The sequence below is a fragment of the Amblyomma mixtum genome, chromosome 5, assembly GCF_055824585.1.
Source record: "Amblyomma mixtum isolate Tamu chromosome 5, ASM5582458v1, whole genome shotgun sequence".
Taxonomy (NCBI): domain Eukaryota; kingdom Metazoa; phylum Arthropoda; class Arachnida; order Ixodida; family Ixodidae; genus Amblyomma; species Amblyomma mixtum.
In genome coordinates, this window is record NC_143016.1 from 184,564,576 (window position 1) to 184,583,601 (window position 19,026).

The 19,026-nt window shown below is 51.2% G+C and overlaps 1 protein-coding gene across 1 annotated transcript in view; it reads right to left on the reverse strand.

Annotated features, from left to right (window-relative positions):
- Positions 1-1,697: 1,697 nt before the first annotated feature.
- The window catches only part of LOC149345088 (uncharacterized), a 59,609-nt gene continuing 42,280 nt past the window's right edge, over positions 1,698-19,026 (reverse strand). The window contains exon 5 of the mRNA XM_089547361.1: positions 1,698-3,043. Coding sequence (XP_089403487.1) covers positions 3,019-3,043 — 25 coding nt within the window. The 3' untranslated portion in view covers positions 1,698-3,018. The remainder of the gene's footprint in view (positions 3,044-19,026) is intronic.

Consider the following 19,026-nt stretch of genomic DNA (forward strand, 5'->3'; position numbering starts at 1 on the left):
CAGCGCAGTGTGAAAAATCGCACTCGAAACTTGTGCAAAGTGAACGTAGTGATGGAGTGAAAGATTGTTACCATTACGAGTTCATTACCTGCATAAATAAAAGCACTACAGTGGTGTATTTTTAATGCAATAAAACATTTTATGGCTACGTAGACGTTCGCCCTCCGTGGTCCTTTTTGTTTTTCTTGCAGCTCTTTTGCACTGAAGCGAGTGTCAAAGATTATCAGTGCATATTAAGCAGTTGCTACGCACCCGCCTCCAATGACCTCCAGCAGGCTCATGGCTTGCTCGATACTGGCTGGACTTGAATATCGAGCAAGAAATGAGCCAGATGCAGCGCGGGTGTGTAGCGACTGCTTAAAGGTGCACTGAAGAGGAATCTGAACTCGTCTTTTTGCCGCGGGAACTCGATCTACGCGTTCCTAGCATTCTTAGAAACTGCGGCTTATTGCCCTGTGTGGCCGATTTCCCTAATTAAATCGAATTAACGCCCGGCTCCCGCCTTTTTTTTCGAATTCTGCCTCGTACGGTGGGCGGAGTCGACCAACGCGGGGAGTGCCTTTCAGCTAGCTCCGTGGAGGCTTCGCTTTCGCTTCATTTTGTTTTTTAGGTTTCCGTGAATAAATAGTTTCATTTGAAGATAATATAACCGCAAAATAAGACCGCAGAAATAAAAATACGCGCGGACGATTTGCTTCTACGGACTACTACGTATTACTCCGCCGATGGCAGAGCGGCAAGCCGCCACGGGACTGGGTGGAAGGCACTCCCCGCGTTGGTCGACTCCGCCCACCGTACGAGGCAGAATTCAAAAAAAAAAAAAAAAGGCGGGAGCCGGGCGTTAATTTGATTTAATTGCGGAAATCGGCCACACAGGGCAATAAATCGAAGTTTCTAAGAATGCTCGGAACGTGTAGATGGAGTTCCCGCGGCAAAAAGACGAGTTCAGATTCCTCTTCAGTGCACCTTTAATATTTCCCGCGGTGATCGCGAGTATACAACAGTAAAAAGGAGAGGGACCCAAGACAAAGCTGCTTTCAATATAGCTTGCTATCGGTTGCCGGGGCAATGTCAGTGGATGGCTGGACAGAGGACTTAAAAGTGGTTGGTTCTTACTTGGGCCGGCATTGGCACGTGATATCGGGTCACTTACCAAAGAATTAAAATTCAGCCTAGGTTGTGTATAGGCGAAAAGTGACTGCTTGGGCTTGTTGGTCAGTGATCATGGTTAAAGAATGCAGCGCGAAAAGACAAGGACAAGCGAAGAAGTCGACCAGCGCCTGTCCTGTCCACTTCTTCGTTTGTCCTTGTCTTTTTCGCGCTGCATTCTTTAACCATGTGTATAGGCTCCTGCTCGGCGCTACGTCAGGAAGTCGGCAAAACGCGTCGGGCTGACGAAGTTGGCCTCTTGGAGGCCGATGTCAATCCCGAACCTCGGCCCAGGGCATTTCAGCAAGGTCGGCCCGTGCAGTTCTGGCCGGCTAACCTACGTAAGGCCGACAACACGCCAAGCTTGTTTCGCCCCTTGGGATTTGTGCTATCATTTAGTAATGTTAAAAATAACATTACCTTTAAACAACATATCCTCTTCCAAGTTCGCTACAGCTATACTTTGTATAAACATCCATGTGCGCATAAAAATCAAACCACACAATATCTCCGTTTCAAATTTTATGCCAATACATGCATGTAGAAGCGCTCCCGCGAGAGTCGCGGCAGCTTGGGCCTGATTTGCACGTTTATCCCACCAAGTCTGCTCAAGAAACACAGAAGCGAACAGCAGACGCGTATGGTAGACGAGCGTCGCTGGTTGTAGGCTTTCTCAGCACATACAAACTCCGACTGGACCAGCACAAGCAGAGTTCTTCATTGAGTCTTTCGCAACCGTCGACGCCGACGGGTGGATAGTGCGTGATCTGTCGCGACTTATCCTCTGCCGCTGAGCTTTATTCACACACTGTCTGACGGTAGGAGACTCGGCGGCATTTTCCGAGGCGCGGAGATAGATGTGTCCATCCAAGGCGGGTTTGTTCTGGCGACTGGAGCAGATTAGAGTTCGAGAAGGAAGCTGCCCTCGGCGCCATTGTCCAACATCGGCAACGCGAACATTGGGCCTTGCTTATGCGCAGGATCCTTTGCAGGGTAGAGGGCTCCAACTCTGGCGTGAAATCAGTGTTGCCTAACTGGACATAGTGGCGAAACTGCGCTAAGACAGCACATGGCAAGAAGGGCCCTGATATCCCTTTAGCACGGAGAAGCCAAGCTCCAAGCTGGGAAACGGTCGCACTCGGTAGAAAAAAACTCCCAAGACGGTAACGATACGCGGCAATTCGGAATTAAAGCGCAGCTATATCGATATTTATTTCAATAAATCAAGCAGTTGGTTTGATATTTCTTTGGTCTTCGCGACGCCGGCGCTGCTGTTCAGATTCGATCGATCGCTCGCACGGAGGGACTTTGGTGGAGAAGACGCTTTAAGTGTTCTCCAAAAGTATAGCATTACCGAGCATCGACATCGTCCTGCGAGTTTTTCTCCTGTGTTTCCTTATGTACCCTAACCAAACGTCCAGTGGTTAGCGATCACAGTGCCCGTTGTTCTGCATCTGTAGAGAGGAGGAAGTCGTTTTCGTCTCCCTCTATCCACTACCGAGCGTACTGTTCGGCGTCAGCCGCGAACAGCTTCGTGTTTCTCTCCGGTCACGTGGACTGCGGTTGCGCCACCACCGTCGTCGCCGCCGCTTCTCAGCAACCCAAAACCGGGCCAGTGAAAGCTGCGCTGTAGAGCAGGCTGATTTTCGGTGCTTTTTGAACCCACTACCTCCAAGGCTGGTAGTCTGGACCATCGCTGCCCTTGCACTGTACACATCACTGCTTCTTCCCGGAGTAGCGCTGTATCGCCAAAAGCAGCACGGCGGGCGTCGTTCGTGCAGCCACTGGAGTCCGCTCTCATCCATGAATCCGGAGTGGGACCTCGCCGTGACTCACGCGCAGGGTCCACGCAGGGTCCACGCAGGAGGGTCACCGCTCCCCACTGGCCGCATCCCTGCGTGGCAAAGGCAGAAACAGGTCGCATGACGTCCACGGTGCGTTTATGGGAACTGAGAAAGCTCGTTTTATTTATGTACTTGGCTCTGTGCGCAGCGTTGTGCCGTTGCAAATCCGGGTGGAAATATATTTCACTTGTTCATTCTGTGCAGGAATTACTCTTTTCTGTTGTTACTTTGCACAGCACATTCATGCATGCACTGGGAATATAAGTCGTGGCTGTTCAGCAATGACAAATTGTTAAAACTGCGCATACGTTAACAGGCTCTATTATCTTGCAAAATTTTAGCGCGAAAAACACGGACTGAACGGAAGCCAGCCGTTTCCAAGCGAAAAATCATTGCCTGGTTAAAAGGCAAGAAGCTTGATGGTTTGTGCGAGAAGGTAAAAAAAGCAACGCAGATCCATCTTGACCTGTTCTTCACTGCGAAGACGCACAAGCCGGATATTCCTTTTCGGTCCGTGGTGTCTGAACGAGGAACTTGGCAGCACGAAGTGTCGAGTTTTCTCCAGAAAAATTTGAGACCCCTCAGGATTAACGATCCTTTCCTTGTCCCAAATTCTATGTCGGTGGTGCAGTACCTGTCGCAGCAGAATCCTGGAAATTGTAATGTACTTAGCGTTGACGTTGAGGATCTTTTCTAAACAGCGCTCGTGTCGTCTACTCTTTCTGTCCGTGTTTCTCGCGCTAAAATTTTGCAAGATGTATGTTAACCAACTCGTCCAATCTGCAGTATTGTTAAAAGACTCTATTATTTGCACAAACCCAGTGCATGCCGCAACGTGTACTGGAAGCCGTCACCAGGCCTGAGGTACAGTGCTCGATAGTTGAGAGCTCGAGTTTAGTTCTAGACTAGTTAAAGCTTAGTAAGGTTAATTATGCGCACGCTACCAAAAATGTACGGTACTGGATCTGAATACATTGACACAAAATCGACAACAGTTATCAGCATCGCTCGCATAGTGTTGCGCACCTCCTGTTGAGCATCTGTTGTGAGCACCTCGAGGCACCGATCGGTGAAAGTGCATCTCCTACCCACGAGTCTCCACCATCACTGGCTCACCACTTCTGTCCGGCACCTTCACCCCCCAGAAGCTCCACCCAGCACCCACCCATTTTTACCCTCCACGCAACACAACCCACCAGATGCCTCCGCTCACCAGGAGCCCAGCAGCAGCGGAACAACAACGTATCGTACGCGATCAGTGTGGAGGCGTAATGTGCAACTGATAATGCTAACCCAGATTTGTCGCATCACATTGTATGGTGTCCTGTGCATCCTTATAAATGGCATTGTTTCCTTGTCATACAGAACGTAGTGTCCGGCACTCTCCGCCAGGTTACCGAAAGATAACGCGCCCACCTCAAAGCTCGTCTTTGCAGCGCGCTTGACTGCACGGTTAGATACGCTGAACACCTACGTCAAACGCCTGCCTTTGTTTTCTTGCCTTCAGCAGTCAATTTCCTGTGAAATGCCCACCTGTCATTAATGCTCAGACCTCTACCGCAAGACGAGAAAACTACTCGCAAGAGAAATGTGCTACTGCATTCGACCGGCTGGGATTAAATCACGTGGCGGCTCCCGCGGCTCGCATTATCAGCCCTCCGCCGCTTCCCGGTCTGCTCGCAGCACGGTTTAGGCGCTAACGAGCCCGTGAGGCGGAAAAGCCGGCGTCGCCACCGGGCGATCCACGTGGCGGGAACTTCGCGCGGCAACCACCAGCGCGGCGGGGCGCCGACGCACCGTCGCCGTGCTGCACCACATTAGTGAAAAACAGGCGGCTGTCGTCAGACCGCTGCCTACGTGATTTCAGCTTTGCTAGAAACACCTTGATTCTGTATACTCGGTAAAATGCTGAAAACAACAGCTTTGTTTTTTAATTTAAGCCTATATTTATTTAACGGTGACAAAAAGCACGAATTATTCTTTTTCACCCCTTTCTGAACCAAAATCTTTAATCTGTTCGAACCTTCCGCGCTTTCTGACGTCAAACAACGCTTATTGATTAAGCCTATCATCTCTGAAAGTCTTATAATCTGAAAATCTGTCCTGTTTCATCGCTAAAAACATTTGGTGCGGACATCTTCAGACAACGCGAAAGCTTCGTGCGACTTTCGTTCACCGTGGACGTGAGGCACAGTGCAGCGGCAACGACGAATTGGTGCTGAAGCGATAGGCCCTGCTTCATGGAGGAAGACCTGAGGAGAGACCCTTCCCATACGACACCCTGGGAAGAAAGCACGCGGTTTTTCTCGATATGGAGGTCATCTTGTCCGGGCGCAGCTTAGCAACAGCGTCGTAGTTGCTATTAAGCATGAAATGCTTTTAGCCCCCGTTGTCGGCAGTATGGTGACGTCACGCCGAGACCGAGAGCCATCATCCGGGCACTGAAATTCACTCATCCGGGCATTGAAATCCACTCATCCGGGCATTGAAATCCACTCATACGGGCATTGAAATCCACTCATACGGGCATTGAAATCCACTCATACGGGCATTGAAATCCGCTCATACGGGCACTGAATTCCAGTCATCCGGGCTCTGAAACGAGAACATCCGGGCACCGTACGAGACTTAACGAGATTTAACGAGACTCTGTAAGCCCTCCTACGCGACCAGCATGCAAGCGCCGGTTGGTCTCCAAAGGAGTCACAAAAAATAACTGCTGCCAGTGCCTTCTCAATGTTTATCAAGATATCAGTGGAGCTGTGGGTTTGATAATGCACGGAATTATAATTTCCGATTTCTAATAACGCGTGCAAAAAGCACATAAATGCCACGTTACACTTCGTTGTCGTACGTGATCTCTTAGGGGCTTCGCGCATCGAAGCAAAGCCGCGGCGCACAGGGGCCCGGGGGAGAAGCGCTGCGTTCAGAGGGCAAGGCATCGCGCCGAACGGGTGGTGGCGTTCCTCCCTTCCTTTATGGTGCGGTTCGGGTGTCCACCGAGATGGCAGAGAATTACTGCGCCATTTCCTTTCCTCAAAAAACCTTGAGTTCAAATGGCAAGGCATCGCGTTGAACGGGTGGTGGCGTTCCTCCCTTCCTGTACGGTGCGGTTCGGGTGTCCACCGAGATGACATTAGGCCCGTAAACATTTCATGATTACTCTACTCTCGTTTACGGGAGAGGCAGAGTTTTTTATAAACCTGGCGGGAGCAGCGGACCGCGGCGTACCATGAGAGGTGCGGCGTATAGGCGTACTTTCGTTAACTGGTCGTTAACTGTTTGGCCGTGCTCACAGGCTGACGTTGACGCCGTTCATCCATACCGCAAAGAGGAACTCAGTGCAAAACTCTCGTTGTCGCGTGCACGGATTTCAACGTGCTCGGCGACAACAATCGCACGGTTATTAAGGCGAAAGCCTTTAATGTCTCATCGTTGTAAGCAGCAGTTGTCGACAGAAATGTCACGCTTTTCAATTGGTCGAAACAGCCGTGACGTCACAGTGCGCGAATTTCAAACGCGGCCAATTGTACTTTGGCTAGTAACCATGCAACCAACTGAAGGGATCGTATTGATGCTCGAAGTCAGTAGGACTGAGCTTAGTTAATTGCTTAATTACCCAATTAGCCTCATTAACTTTCTAGTCAGGTCATATAAACAAATAAAATCGAGTAGGAAATTGGCCGAGCTCGGGAATCGAACCCCGGTCTTCGGCGTGCGAGACGAGCATGCTATCCACTCGGCCATGCCAGCTCAATGGTTTGGAATCAACAAAGGCGCGTCTAGTGAATACGGTGTCTTCGTTCACTCCCATCCTCCTCCTTTCCCTTCCGGCGAGGTTTAGGTGTCCACCGAGATATGAGAGACAGATACATTTCCTTTCTTCAAAAACCAATTTACCGACGAGCGAGGCGTAGAACCGAATGGGATGGGCAATGGCGTTCTCTGGACTCCCTGGCAGCGTTGCAAGATGCTGTCGCGTTCCACTCTTAGAGGCGAAGCTTAACATCTTAACCACACATCAGTGACCACACTTTAAGTCGAAAAATCCCCCCCCCCCCCCTGAATTTTGACGGGTTTTCACCGAGATATGTGAGCCAGTTACTGCGTAATTTCCTTTCCTCAAATACAAGATACATACAACATAACATGTTCCCTACACAATACAGGGACACATGTCCGTGGTGCGGAGCAACCCCCACGCTATATCACATCACATGGGAATGCGAACGTAACAGAGCATTTCACAAGCTAAATGACCCGAATGCGGAACAATGGGAGGGCCTGCTGACCAGCAGCGAGCTCACGGCCCAAAGGGCACTGGTGCAGCACGCCTGCGAAGCAGCAAGACTCAGCGGTGCCCTGGAATAGGGGCGCCGACCTTGTGAAGAGGCCGAAGACATGAAGACATCGGCCCACCGCTAAAACCTGATTTTTGGAGCAGTAAATGTTTTTCACTCACATTCACTCACGGGCACTCTTTTTGTCTCCTTTCACTCCCACTTCCTCCCTTCCTCTACGGTGCGGTTCAGGTGTCCACCGAGATGACAGAGAATTACTGCGCCATTTCTTTTCCTCAAAAAGCGTTGCGTTCAAAGGGCAAGGCATCGCGCCGAACGAGTGGTGGCGTTCCATGGACTCCCTGGCAGCGCTACAACACGCTGTCGCGTTCCACTGCTAAAGGCGAAGCTTAAGCGTCATTAATTAGCAGTTAATTAGTATCCAGGCATTAATCACTAATTAACCATTAATTAGTGATTTGTCATATCGCTTAGTAATTGGTACTCAATTACATGTGACGCCACCAGTGCCACAGAAGCAGCGAAAGTGGTTCGGAAAACGCTTTCGCCTCTACACACTTTAGACAGTCAAAGTGCCCTGAATTTTTTTCGTCTACTGTGACACTGCCCGCAGCCGTCGGGAGACCGCCGCTATTCAGTGATGGGGCATTCGCGCTGTCCGTTCACCAGTGATTCAATACGGCGTGCGCTACAAAACGGTCGTCAGCGTATTGCGCGAGCGTTTCGTGTCTTGTGCGTGCAGTGTGCGTGTGCCATTCGCGCTCCCGTTTCCGTCGCCAGTGAAATCTCGTTGCTATAGTTATGCGTGTTCTTGCAACGCTCCAGCGCTTGTCACTGGGCCTCTTCGATTTACCGCGCTTGGGCAGCCCGCTGGCTACCAGAAAGTTCGCCCCTGACAGGAGAGCGCATCATGGTCACATGGGCTGGCGGCCACCGGAACCAGTCCGCCGGCAATCATGGCGGCAAGCCAGTCACGGATCACCGAGGGCAGATGCTCTCTGTAGCTTCGTGTTCTGTGCGTCTCGTAGCTACGTACGGGTACGGCAGAAATAGGCTGCTTGAGACCGAAAACAACGACCTGACGTTATTGAGGGCTGCCGCAGATGGTCCGCATACGGTGATGTTCTCCGAACTACCGACTAGCTATCAAAGAAGCCAAGCGCGTGTTCCTAAATAACACACTGCCATCACTCCTTTCTACTAATCCATCTAAGTTCTGGAACATTATCAGGCCCAAAGAACGAACAATCATTCAACTTTCTGATAGTGCTGGGAATACGATGACAACTGAAGAATGTTGTACTGCCTTAAACCTTGCCTTTGCAAAATCGTTTTCTGATTGTTCTTGCGATGATGCTCCAGAAGTGCTTAAGTACGATTGTTTTCCGATGGACCCCATTGTCAACATGTAATGTTGCAATGCTACAAGGGTGAATTTATGGATCATTCTTAAAGGGAGGTGGTCCCATTTGAAACATGTATTTCTTCGACCTCTTCCGTTGAGAAAATGGGGCTCAGCCCGGTTTTCCTTTGTAAAATTTCACGCTTTAGGAGGAGGATGGACACCTCCTTCAGCCCCCAAACCTTCCTCTGCCGTGCTGCTACAGCCACTGTCGGCCCTCTACATTTCCGTCACCTCTCTCAGTGGCTCTTGGAGTTGAAGTCATTGCTGGCATGGCCACCATTATGAACACGTTATGATACTAGATTTTGCATTCGAGGTCAAGAACACAAAACTTTTTAGTATATTTGCCCATCCTCACTACTATATCAGAAAACATTCTTGGCATAGTAAGCCACACGAAAACAATCCGTAAACATAAATACAGCATTAAAGACCAAGAAAATATTGCAGAATTTTCCTTCTCACTCTACAGCAGAAGACAGTGTTGGCTCAGCAGATTCATGAAGAGCAGCATGAAAAGGCAGGTTGATCACTAAGCTGGGGTGTGACCATGCATGGCAGCATTGTTCCATGGGCACCCGGAAGGGGGGCAAGGGGGGGGAAAGCGGTTGCCCCCCCCCTCCCCCTGGAATTACGGACATTATTTATGCACTAGTTCCTTTTTGGTGCTAACCTACCGCCGCCCCCATCCCCGGACATCGGGTGCCCCCACCCCTAGAAAAAGTCCTGCGGACGCCCTTGCATTGTGCACAACTCAGTCGAAAGCAGACATGTGCGCACACATTCACCATAAAACTGATAGGGTCGTGCTATTCACCAGAGAGCGTGATTAAAGTGTGGCCAGTATGTGGGCCACCTTTACGCGAGCATAGCATGCAAACAAACCGACATCAAATATCTTGCTCGGGGATCTCATTCATGAAGTTCCAAATTCATTCCAGCAAAGAAGGATTTCTTTTACGACCTCATTAGCACATTTGACAGCTCTCCACTCTGACAGCTCTCCTCTAACAGCTGTCAAGGTACAAAGTGCTGAACGAATTAAATATAAGACTCGTGCCGGCAAGCTGGCCACGGAAAGCTTCTGGGGTAGCCATGTACTGCAGCTTTTCAGGAAGCTTAAGTTTAAAAGCAGTACTTCAGAGTGAATTAAAGTGGGATAGTTGGTTCGAAAATATCATGAAATATGCAGCGCGATAAAAGACTCACAGTACAAAAAAGAATAGTAACAAGCTCTGTTTCAGTGTCACCATGTGTTACAGTTTACATCAGAAAAGAAGAGGGAACGCAAACAGGCATGCTCTTCAAAGTGCATGCTAGATTTGATTTTCTTTTCTTATGGTCTGTTTTGGCAAAAGCTGTGTATTTATACGCAATTTCACTGAGCTAAAATTTTCTGCCCGTCACCTAATCTGTTTAAATTAACCTTCTAGTCCTGCGGTTAACACGCGACTACGCTGGACCGAATGTAACGGTATGCCAGTATATATCGCCAAGTGCAGCTTGCAAGGACCCCAGGGATACATACCTCCGTCGCCTCAAAACGGCGCAGGCAAAAGCGGCGAAAGACACAGCGTACCAATGTGGGCCACCGCATTGAGTGAAAGCGAATTCGTCCTTCCCGCGGCGCTTAACGAAGTTGCGATAAGCGCCTTCGCCGAATGCCACTCAATTATGACCACGGCAGGACTGTGTCGTCCGAACAAGACAGCGCGGATGAAGCGGAGACGACGCGGCCAAAAACGTTAACCGGAAGCAGCCGAATGCTGCCTCGCATGAATACTTCCGGGGTCTCCCGTACATCAACAACGGCCAGAAACCAAGTGCCACTCGCTTCTCTTTAGGCTGGTTCCTTCGGTGGGTTTGAAACGCGCGTGCAATAGTGCAGCCCGGCGGCACGACAGGAGAAGCTACCGAGAAGAGTAAACAAGTGCGCGCCCGGACAAGATGGCGCCGAGCTCGTTTCCGGCTTCGCAAAATGCCACGGCGGCCTCTCCTCAAAATTTTGCATCCTCCATGTCCTGCTTCCACGGGTGCCACCATGTTGTACGGCGGGTGGAAATTAAACGCGGACGCGCCCTGATTGGTCCGCGCTGACAATCTGCACTGGCCGTTTCCGGCGAGCGGCTGTCCTCCCGGGGAATATACCAGGCCCGGCTTGATGGACGGCGAACAGCCGCCCGGCGGCTGTTCGCCAGTTCGCAGGAAAATCGCTCCGCGTGAGCGGCCGCGGCTGACCTTGGGCTGCAGCGGCTCCATCGCGTCTTCGTGGCGAAAATTCCCACCAGCGGTGGAGACCCTGCAGCTGCTTTGTCAAGGCGCGGAACTGCCCTCCCCTTCCCCCCCTCTTTCTCCCCCTCTCAGCGCGCGGCTGCTGATAGCGGTAGCCAATAGCGGCTGGCGATAAATGGCGGCCGGATAGCACTTCTGTGTTTATAGCGCTCGGCGACGCTATAAAGCGCAGGCGCTGAGATCGGCGGTACCAGCGCGCGCTAGAAGAAAATAAAGATGGACAGCGCGTGCTCGGAGCGCACGCCTGGCACGGGCAGTTCGGAACTAGAAGCCTGCCACGCTGGTCGTCTCTCTCTGGTGCTCCGCTGCGACCCCGCAAACCCTCAACAGTGGTGACCCGGCAAACCGTGCCTTCTATCCCAGCGGCGTCCTAGCATGGCGTACTGGCAGGACCCAAGTTTCGACTCGCCGCTCCCAGCGTTCCGGCCTGCAGGCGTCGGCGGGTGGTTCGCCCAACTGGAGGCTGCAATGTACCTGAACGGCATTACCATCCAGCCGTTTAAACACGCAGTCCTTTGCGACATCCTCCCGCCCGACCTCCTGCGTCGGCTCACCTACTCTGCCTTGGGCTGCCGGCCGTACGATGAGCTGCGTGCGGCCGTCCTGGCCGACTTCGGCGCCTACTATGTTCCGCCGCCGCTCTACAACGCAGCGGACCCGTTTTCACCGCCGCCAGCCTCTGGCCCTGCACCGGCCTCGCTCGCGCCCACGCAGCCTTCATCAGAACCCGGCCTGCCTCAGCAGCCCCTCGCCGCTTCGCCGCCACTCCAGTCCAGCGTCTCCGGCTCGGCTTTAGCACCGACCGCACCAGACGCTACCGCATCGCTTCCGGTAGCACATCCTGCTACCCCGGTTACGCTAGCAGCACTGTGCGACGACTCCACGGCCCGAAGTCCGCAGTCATTCCCTCAGCAGCTCGTTGAGGTGCCTGGTCCACCGCGGTTTGCCACGTTAGCGAACTCAGCGACAGACGCGCCTCGCGCCACCCTGTTCAGCGCCTCCGGCCATGCCGTCTCCAATAAGGACGATACAGCGTCTTCAGCACAGCCCGGTGAGCAACTTCTCTCATCTCCAATAGTGCTGCCGTCAGTCGAGCTCTTCCTCAACAAGTGCCCCATTACGCCAACTTCTGTAACCTACTGCGTAGGATCGCTGCCAGCCGAAAGCTCACCTGCCGCCTCATCACTCATTCCGCCAAAGCCGTCAGTCACTGACCTGAGCGATGGTGCTAAAGGCGAAGTGAGATTGCCACCACCGCAGCTTATGCCACATACCAGCCCCACTACCCCGGCGGCCACACCGCCTGCCCAAGGGGCCCCGCCCCAAGCCCCCAGTACTGTCAACCGCTTCTCGGAGTTTGACCCTGGCAGCTATACACTGTCGCACCAAGCGCCTGCTTTGGTGCCTGACCTTCAGCAACGAATGGTAGAGCTACCCACACCGAATAGTGCAGCAACTGTCCATCCACCAGCTGTGTCTGTTGCTGTCAGCCAGCCGTCTGATGTAGCAGTCTCAGCTCCACGGCCTGTCACTGCCACAACCTTCTTGCAGCCACCCACAGCCGACCATGCCCATCCGCGAATTAGCACTGGCCAGTTGCTCCGGACTGCCACTCTCGCTTCACCCAAGCACCTGGCATTGAGTCCAGCAACTTGCTCCGGCATCGTCACAGCTGTCACCGTTGTGTCGACGGTCCCACCACAGCTGCTGTCAGTCCATGGAGCCGTTTCGGCCGCTCCTGGGCTTGTGACCGCGTACACGGCGCGTCAGATCCTCATGGACATCAGCCGCAACGTTCCAACACCGATGAAACTTGTGTCAGCGGGAAGCACTACAGTCGGTGACGGCCCGACCATGGCCTCCCCTGCCCCCATGTCCCTTGTCAGCTCGGCACCCTGCGTCATTCGCCCGTTGCGCAGCAGCCAGGCTCGTCCACCTGAGTCCGCGCACTCCACCCGACGGCTCTTCCCGGCCCCTGACATGAAACTACTGGACTGCCTTGCTGGAACCTACTGGACATGAACTGCCGGCCCACCTACAGACCTGCTCGCCCCGTGGCTACTCCATCTCTGCCCCGTCGGCGCCTACATTTCGCCGTTCCGTCTAGGCGGCGGGCCCTATAGCGCTTGGCGACGCTAAAAAGCGCAGGCGCTGAGATCGGCGGTACCAGCGCGCGCTAGAAGAAAATAAAGATGGACAGCGCGTGCTCGGAGCACACGCCCGGCACGGGCAGCCCTCTTCTTGGCCGATCCCCCTCTGTGGGTATGCGCCATCCCATGAGGTGAACAACAACAACAACAACGGGCAGTTCGGAACTAGAAGCCTGCCACGCTGGTCGTCTCTCTCTGGTGCTCCGCTGCGACCCCGCGACCCCGCAAACCCTCAACACGTTCTACTCTTCTACACGTTCTACTACTCCTCCAATTTTTTTTTTCCCGTTTCGTCAGGTAGTGGCATTCCGGCGCAAATGAATTCGCCGGCTGCCCTGCACAGTCGAATCAGCCGGTGAAAGGCTACATGCGGGCTATGCGTTACGAATGCGCGCCCCGACACGAAGTGACAGAAGCGGCGGACGTCGAGTAGCGAGAACCCGAAGCGGGGGCAATTCGGCAGCGTCGTGAAAACGATCCGAAGTCGTGAAAGCATTTCACCCGCCGGAGTATAATGGTTTCGCATTCATACACGTATGCAGTCTTAAGTGTCTCTGCCGAATTTTCAGTTTATGTAACAAATTATAGCGCTGAAAGGCAGTATTTCAAGGGGGCTGGGTGTCCAGAAAAAGAGAAAGAGATACACATAACTGGTAGTCGAAAACGCAAATGCTCATAAGCGACAGCAGTGCTACGCAGACAGTACAAGAGGTGGATTAGGATCAAAAAGCACATTTCATAAAAAAGAGCTCGGTTCCATAAATGTAAGATCTCTGTTGCAAACGGCGGTTACTGAATGCTATAGTAGTGCATTAAATCAGCGAAAAATACGTGTGTGCGACGGACAGAACAGGGCTTGAGCATGCCAGCGTAAAACGCAGCAGCAAGGTAAGCCGCGACTATTTATCGTCTACGTGACCACCTGCACATTGGACGACCCCCGATGAGGTGGCTACAATACAATGGCTACAGGCGCCCAAGCGAGCCTGTGAGGAACGACTGTAAGGGCTTTAGGGGGAATGATTCCGGCTGTCACCGGTGATGAATAGAGATTCGAGCAGAAGGAAGGAACCTGACGACGCACCTTCTGCTGGAGTCCCTATTCATCCAGACCATGCAAGAAACTCTAAGCACGAACAAAGCCATCATGACTAGCATCTACGCCCGATAATTGCGTCATATTTTTCGCGTTCAATTCGTCACCGTTCCTGTTCTTCTGCTCATTGTGAACAAGGAACCCGCACGGGTTTCGAAACACCTATCCTTTTCGACTATTGTCAGTGGCTGCTCCTTCATTCCATCGAAGACCGCTTTTAATGTTGGTGAAATTTAAGGGTGTACAGGATAGCATAATCATAAACACCAGGTCGGGCAAGCAAACTGACGCTGAAGATGGAGGGCCTTCTCGCATCGTTAAAAGCGGAATAAAGCTCAGGGACGAAAAAATCGCGTAAGTGGATGAACCAAAAAATTTAGGCAGGGTTCAATGACGGTGTATCCAAAGGTCGAGCGATAGCTCCGGCATGGCTAGACAGGCTGTCCAGACTTTTCTTCCATGGTTAGTGAGACAAGTGCGGATACGCGGCGATTACATAAGCACCTTACGTTGATGTCACGTGACGTGACCTGAAGTAGCGCCACCTCGACAAAACTCATTTAAGGTAAAATGTCAAAGCTCAGAGTCAAAGATCAACGTCAAAGGGCAAGCCAACGTGGTGAACATGAGGCACCATGGTGTGCCTTTGGTAGACACTGGTAGACACCATAGGGTTTTAATTTGCTTAAGCCTAATTATAGTGCGATGTCATCCCAAAATTGCCAGGCTCAAATTTTGGCATTGGCCCTGGCCAAACTTGGAGGTTGCCATCATGTCGGGCACGCTCAATTATGGCTGGACATCGATTTTGGCCCAAACCGGCCAAGGTCAAATTTCGGTGGTGGCCCGGGCGCGTATTCGCCAACTGCAGCCTGTACAGCCACAAGGCTTGAAACCACGGTGAATTGATCACGGTGACTGAAGATTGTCACAACGGCTTACCTAAAAGGGATAATAAATCCTCTTAAATGGCGTTATATGCCACTAAGCATCACGATTTGCGACCTAAAAGGGAATAAATGGAAAAAAAATATTAAAAAAACAATAAAATTACAGTACAGAGAGCGGAGTCGAACGGCCGACCTTCCATACGCAACACGTGCCTCTAATCCACTGCGCCATAGCGGCGATGTCAAGCCGTCGTTCTGAATGAATATTTATAACCAACCTTAATGTGGCTGCTACCTGCCGGTGGGCGGCGCTGTCATCGCTGGCTGTACCGGCTGCATTTGGCGAACACGCGGCCCGGGCCAAGGTTGTTGCTAAGCGGCTTTGCAAGGTCACACCAATGTCAAACATATACACATCCCGGAGATCGACTTTTGCATCTATTAGCTACCGCTCTAAAGCTAAAAGTCACGGCGGTAGGAAACACCGACACAGGCCGTCACGGGAGAATTTCAAGCCTCCATGGTGGCCAGAAACAAAGAAGGGGTGCCGGCCCAACACGCATCCATGGCAGCAGGCGAAGAAGCGTGAATATACGTCTGTGTTTTCCTCGGAAAATCCTCGGACTGCTCAGCGCTCATGGCAGAGCATCCGGAGGACTGTGGATCGAGTCTGGATAAAAGTGGCTGGTTGGTGATTAAGGCTGACTGTGCTGACGCCCATGCTGCGAAGTTTACGCTTTTCGCAGGTACCGAATTCTGCCCCCATTGGTTCGACATCGCTTTTGGCAAACCGGCACTAATTCCGCATTGACATGTCCGACAGCCCTGCTGGTGCCACATGTGACTATCATGAGACAATAGAACATTTGCCTCTTGAATGTTCCTTGCTTAGCACCTGTAGACAAATGCTACGCTGTGCTCTATTCATATTATTATACCCCGCACCTCCACCAAAAGATGTTACGGGGATGTTACGGCCTGTATTGAGGGCTGCGCTGCGATGGCCAGCACTCAGCTCAGACTCCAAGGGCCCAGCTTTGCACTGTCAGCATAGTCGTCGTCGTACAGCGCATCGCCACTTCGTTGTTCACGATTCGTTCACGAGTCGAGTCCATTTATACAGTAACCAGTTCACCGGTAACAATATATACATATGCAGGCCTGTGTCGCCTGTGTCGGCTATAAATGACAAGGCCTGTTATTGGGGCCCAAGGGTCCAGATTCGTGTAAGCAGAGTAAAATCCTCGGACTGTGGCGCTGCTGTCGGCAGCACTTAAGGCATACAAAGCACTCTTTAGATTCCTGGGGGGCGCAGTGCTGTTGCGAGATTTTGACTTTGAAGCCCGCAAGTCCTTACCCTGTCCCCTGTATATTCCTTGTACATGTTCCCACCTAGTGATTGCAGAGCAGCCAACCTAACACCATCCTCGCCTTTCCTCTTGCTCGCTTTCGTCTCTTTTCCTCGCCATGTATACGTACCGTGCGCAAGGCGACAGCGCTGGGCGGGCTTGTCCCCGCCGCAGGTGTGGGCCTAGGTCTCCACCGCCCCCGCCACCACGGAGCCCACCAGTCGGAGCACTCTGCGAGGATGGCGTCTGTCAGGTGGGAAGCCGCTCGAGGCCTTCGCGGCCAACAAACGGATAACAGAGACGCACTTCCAAGCAACCCTTGTCTACAGGCATGCATATGCTGTGTCCCTCGCCTTGTCCCCAGGTGGAAAGCAGATGGAGCTACGCAGCCCCACGAAACATCTCAAAGGAAGAGACTCTGGATATCAAACACGTGCAGACATATTTTAGAAAAGCTAGGTATTAACCCGGTTCAGAGGTCGGTTCCGAATCCCGAGAGATGTTCAGACTAATCTGGACATAATGCCTATTCCGAAAAACACGCTCCCGGCAGGACATGATGGGAGACGCCAAGCCAGAGCATCCGCGATTGAGACGGTTTTTGGAGGAAACCCTGCAGTTTTTTATGTGGATGTCGCCAGGCGAAGCCATGACCAGTATATAGGAAGTGTAGCTACTGATACCGGTAGAAACATAAACGTTCGTGCACTAAAGGCTCTCTCCCTCGTAGATACCGAAGAAGCGGCCATAGCCCTGGCGGTCTTTACACCTTTCATCAGGACCATAGTGAGCGACTCTAAAACAGCCGTATCCCACTACAGTAAAAGCCAAGTAGAGAAAACAGCGGCTAGAGTATTAGGCACAGGGAAAGTATTAGAACATTTCGGAGCGATCCAGGCAGCAGCAAGCAATGACCGTGGACTAAGGCTTTTCTACTGCTTCTGCTGGTACGTTATGCGGCTGTCTTCTTTGGTTGATATTACTCTTAGGCTCCTCGATCGCTCTTTCTTTTGTTTGTTCTGAAAATGGATGAAAATCCTTTAAAAAGCCTTGAACAGGCGCTTGCTGACAAACCACCGACTACTGCAAAATAACTGGCTAAGGCTGTGGTGGATGTTACCGTGCGCCTTGGAGAGATCACTACAATCATCAGAGCAGACGTCAAAGGTAAGACCGATGAAAACAAGAAATCTTCCACCAATATGGAAGAGCTTAAAGATGCCATGACACACATGAACACCACATTTGAGTAACTAAGGACGGCTGTAAAAGACGTGCGCAGTGAACTGGCTGAGGTAAACAAGCAACAGTCTGATAACAGTCTAGATATATCTAAAGATCTAAAGAGAGAAGGTCAAGCAAAATGCATGAAGCAGGACATGATCGAGGTAAAGCAGTATAGCCTTCGGAAGAACTTGGAAATTAAAAACGTCCCTGCATCTTTAGAAGAATATTTACCTGATATGGTGCTAAAGATAGCCACATGCCTGAAAGAAGACCTTCGTCCGGAACAAATTGACGTGATTCATCGGGTCCTGGCTAAAGACAAAGGACGGCTAAACATTGGTGTTAAGTTTGTTTTCATGACTGATATAATGATCGCTTGCTGCAGAGTGCTAAATGAAACAGGTTGACTACGTCATCATTTGGTCTTGAAAAGGATGACCCTGCATATATCAATGAACATATCTGTCCGGAGTACAAGATTTTGCCAGGCAAAGCAATACAAACGAAGTGGGATAAAAAGTGGAAGTTCGCCTGGGTTCCACAATCTAAGATCCTGATGAGGACGGTCGAAAATTCCGCAGTTCTGCACATAATAACTGAAGGCGACCTAGCCAACGTTGTCTAGTTTTGCTAGCTTTGAGTTTGCTACTGCTTTTCCATCTTTATGGCGTACTCCATTGGGGCTGTTAACACCGAATTTTGTGCGAAGTCCTGCATATCTGCATTTCATTTGCAACATCAGAAGCCTGAATAGAAACAAAGATTTCTTGTCCACATTCTTAACGCAATATCAGTTTTGTACGACGTCATTGCCCTGTTGAAACGTTGCTAAGAAAGAGCGAACACATCCCGATTTCTGGTTACCATTTTCTATCTAACCCATGACATAAGCCGTCACGTGGTGGGGGTGTGCTTGATATATTAGACAGGAATTAACCTCCACTAAAATATCACAACTGTTGATCAGTAATATAACACTGAATCACTTTATATCACACATGTCTACTGGTATGGCCAGCGGCGTTATCTATATACCGACCACCCAGTTCAAATTTACAACCTTTTTACAGTATTATGGAGACCATTCTTTCCGCTTTGAACAGCAGAAACTGTAATTCTGTAATAATTATCGGTGACTTCAATACAGATGCTTATGGAGACCTAAATACAGATTACTCTTTGTTATTGCAATCATATAATTGTAAGAATAAAATCTCTGAGCCCACGAGAATTGCAACGACCTCAGCCACCACCATCGACCATATCCTATGCAATCGTAATAATATCCAGGCAGGAGTATACACTACGGGTCTAACAGATCAC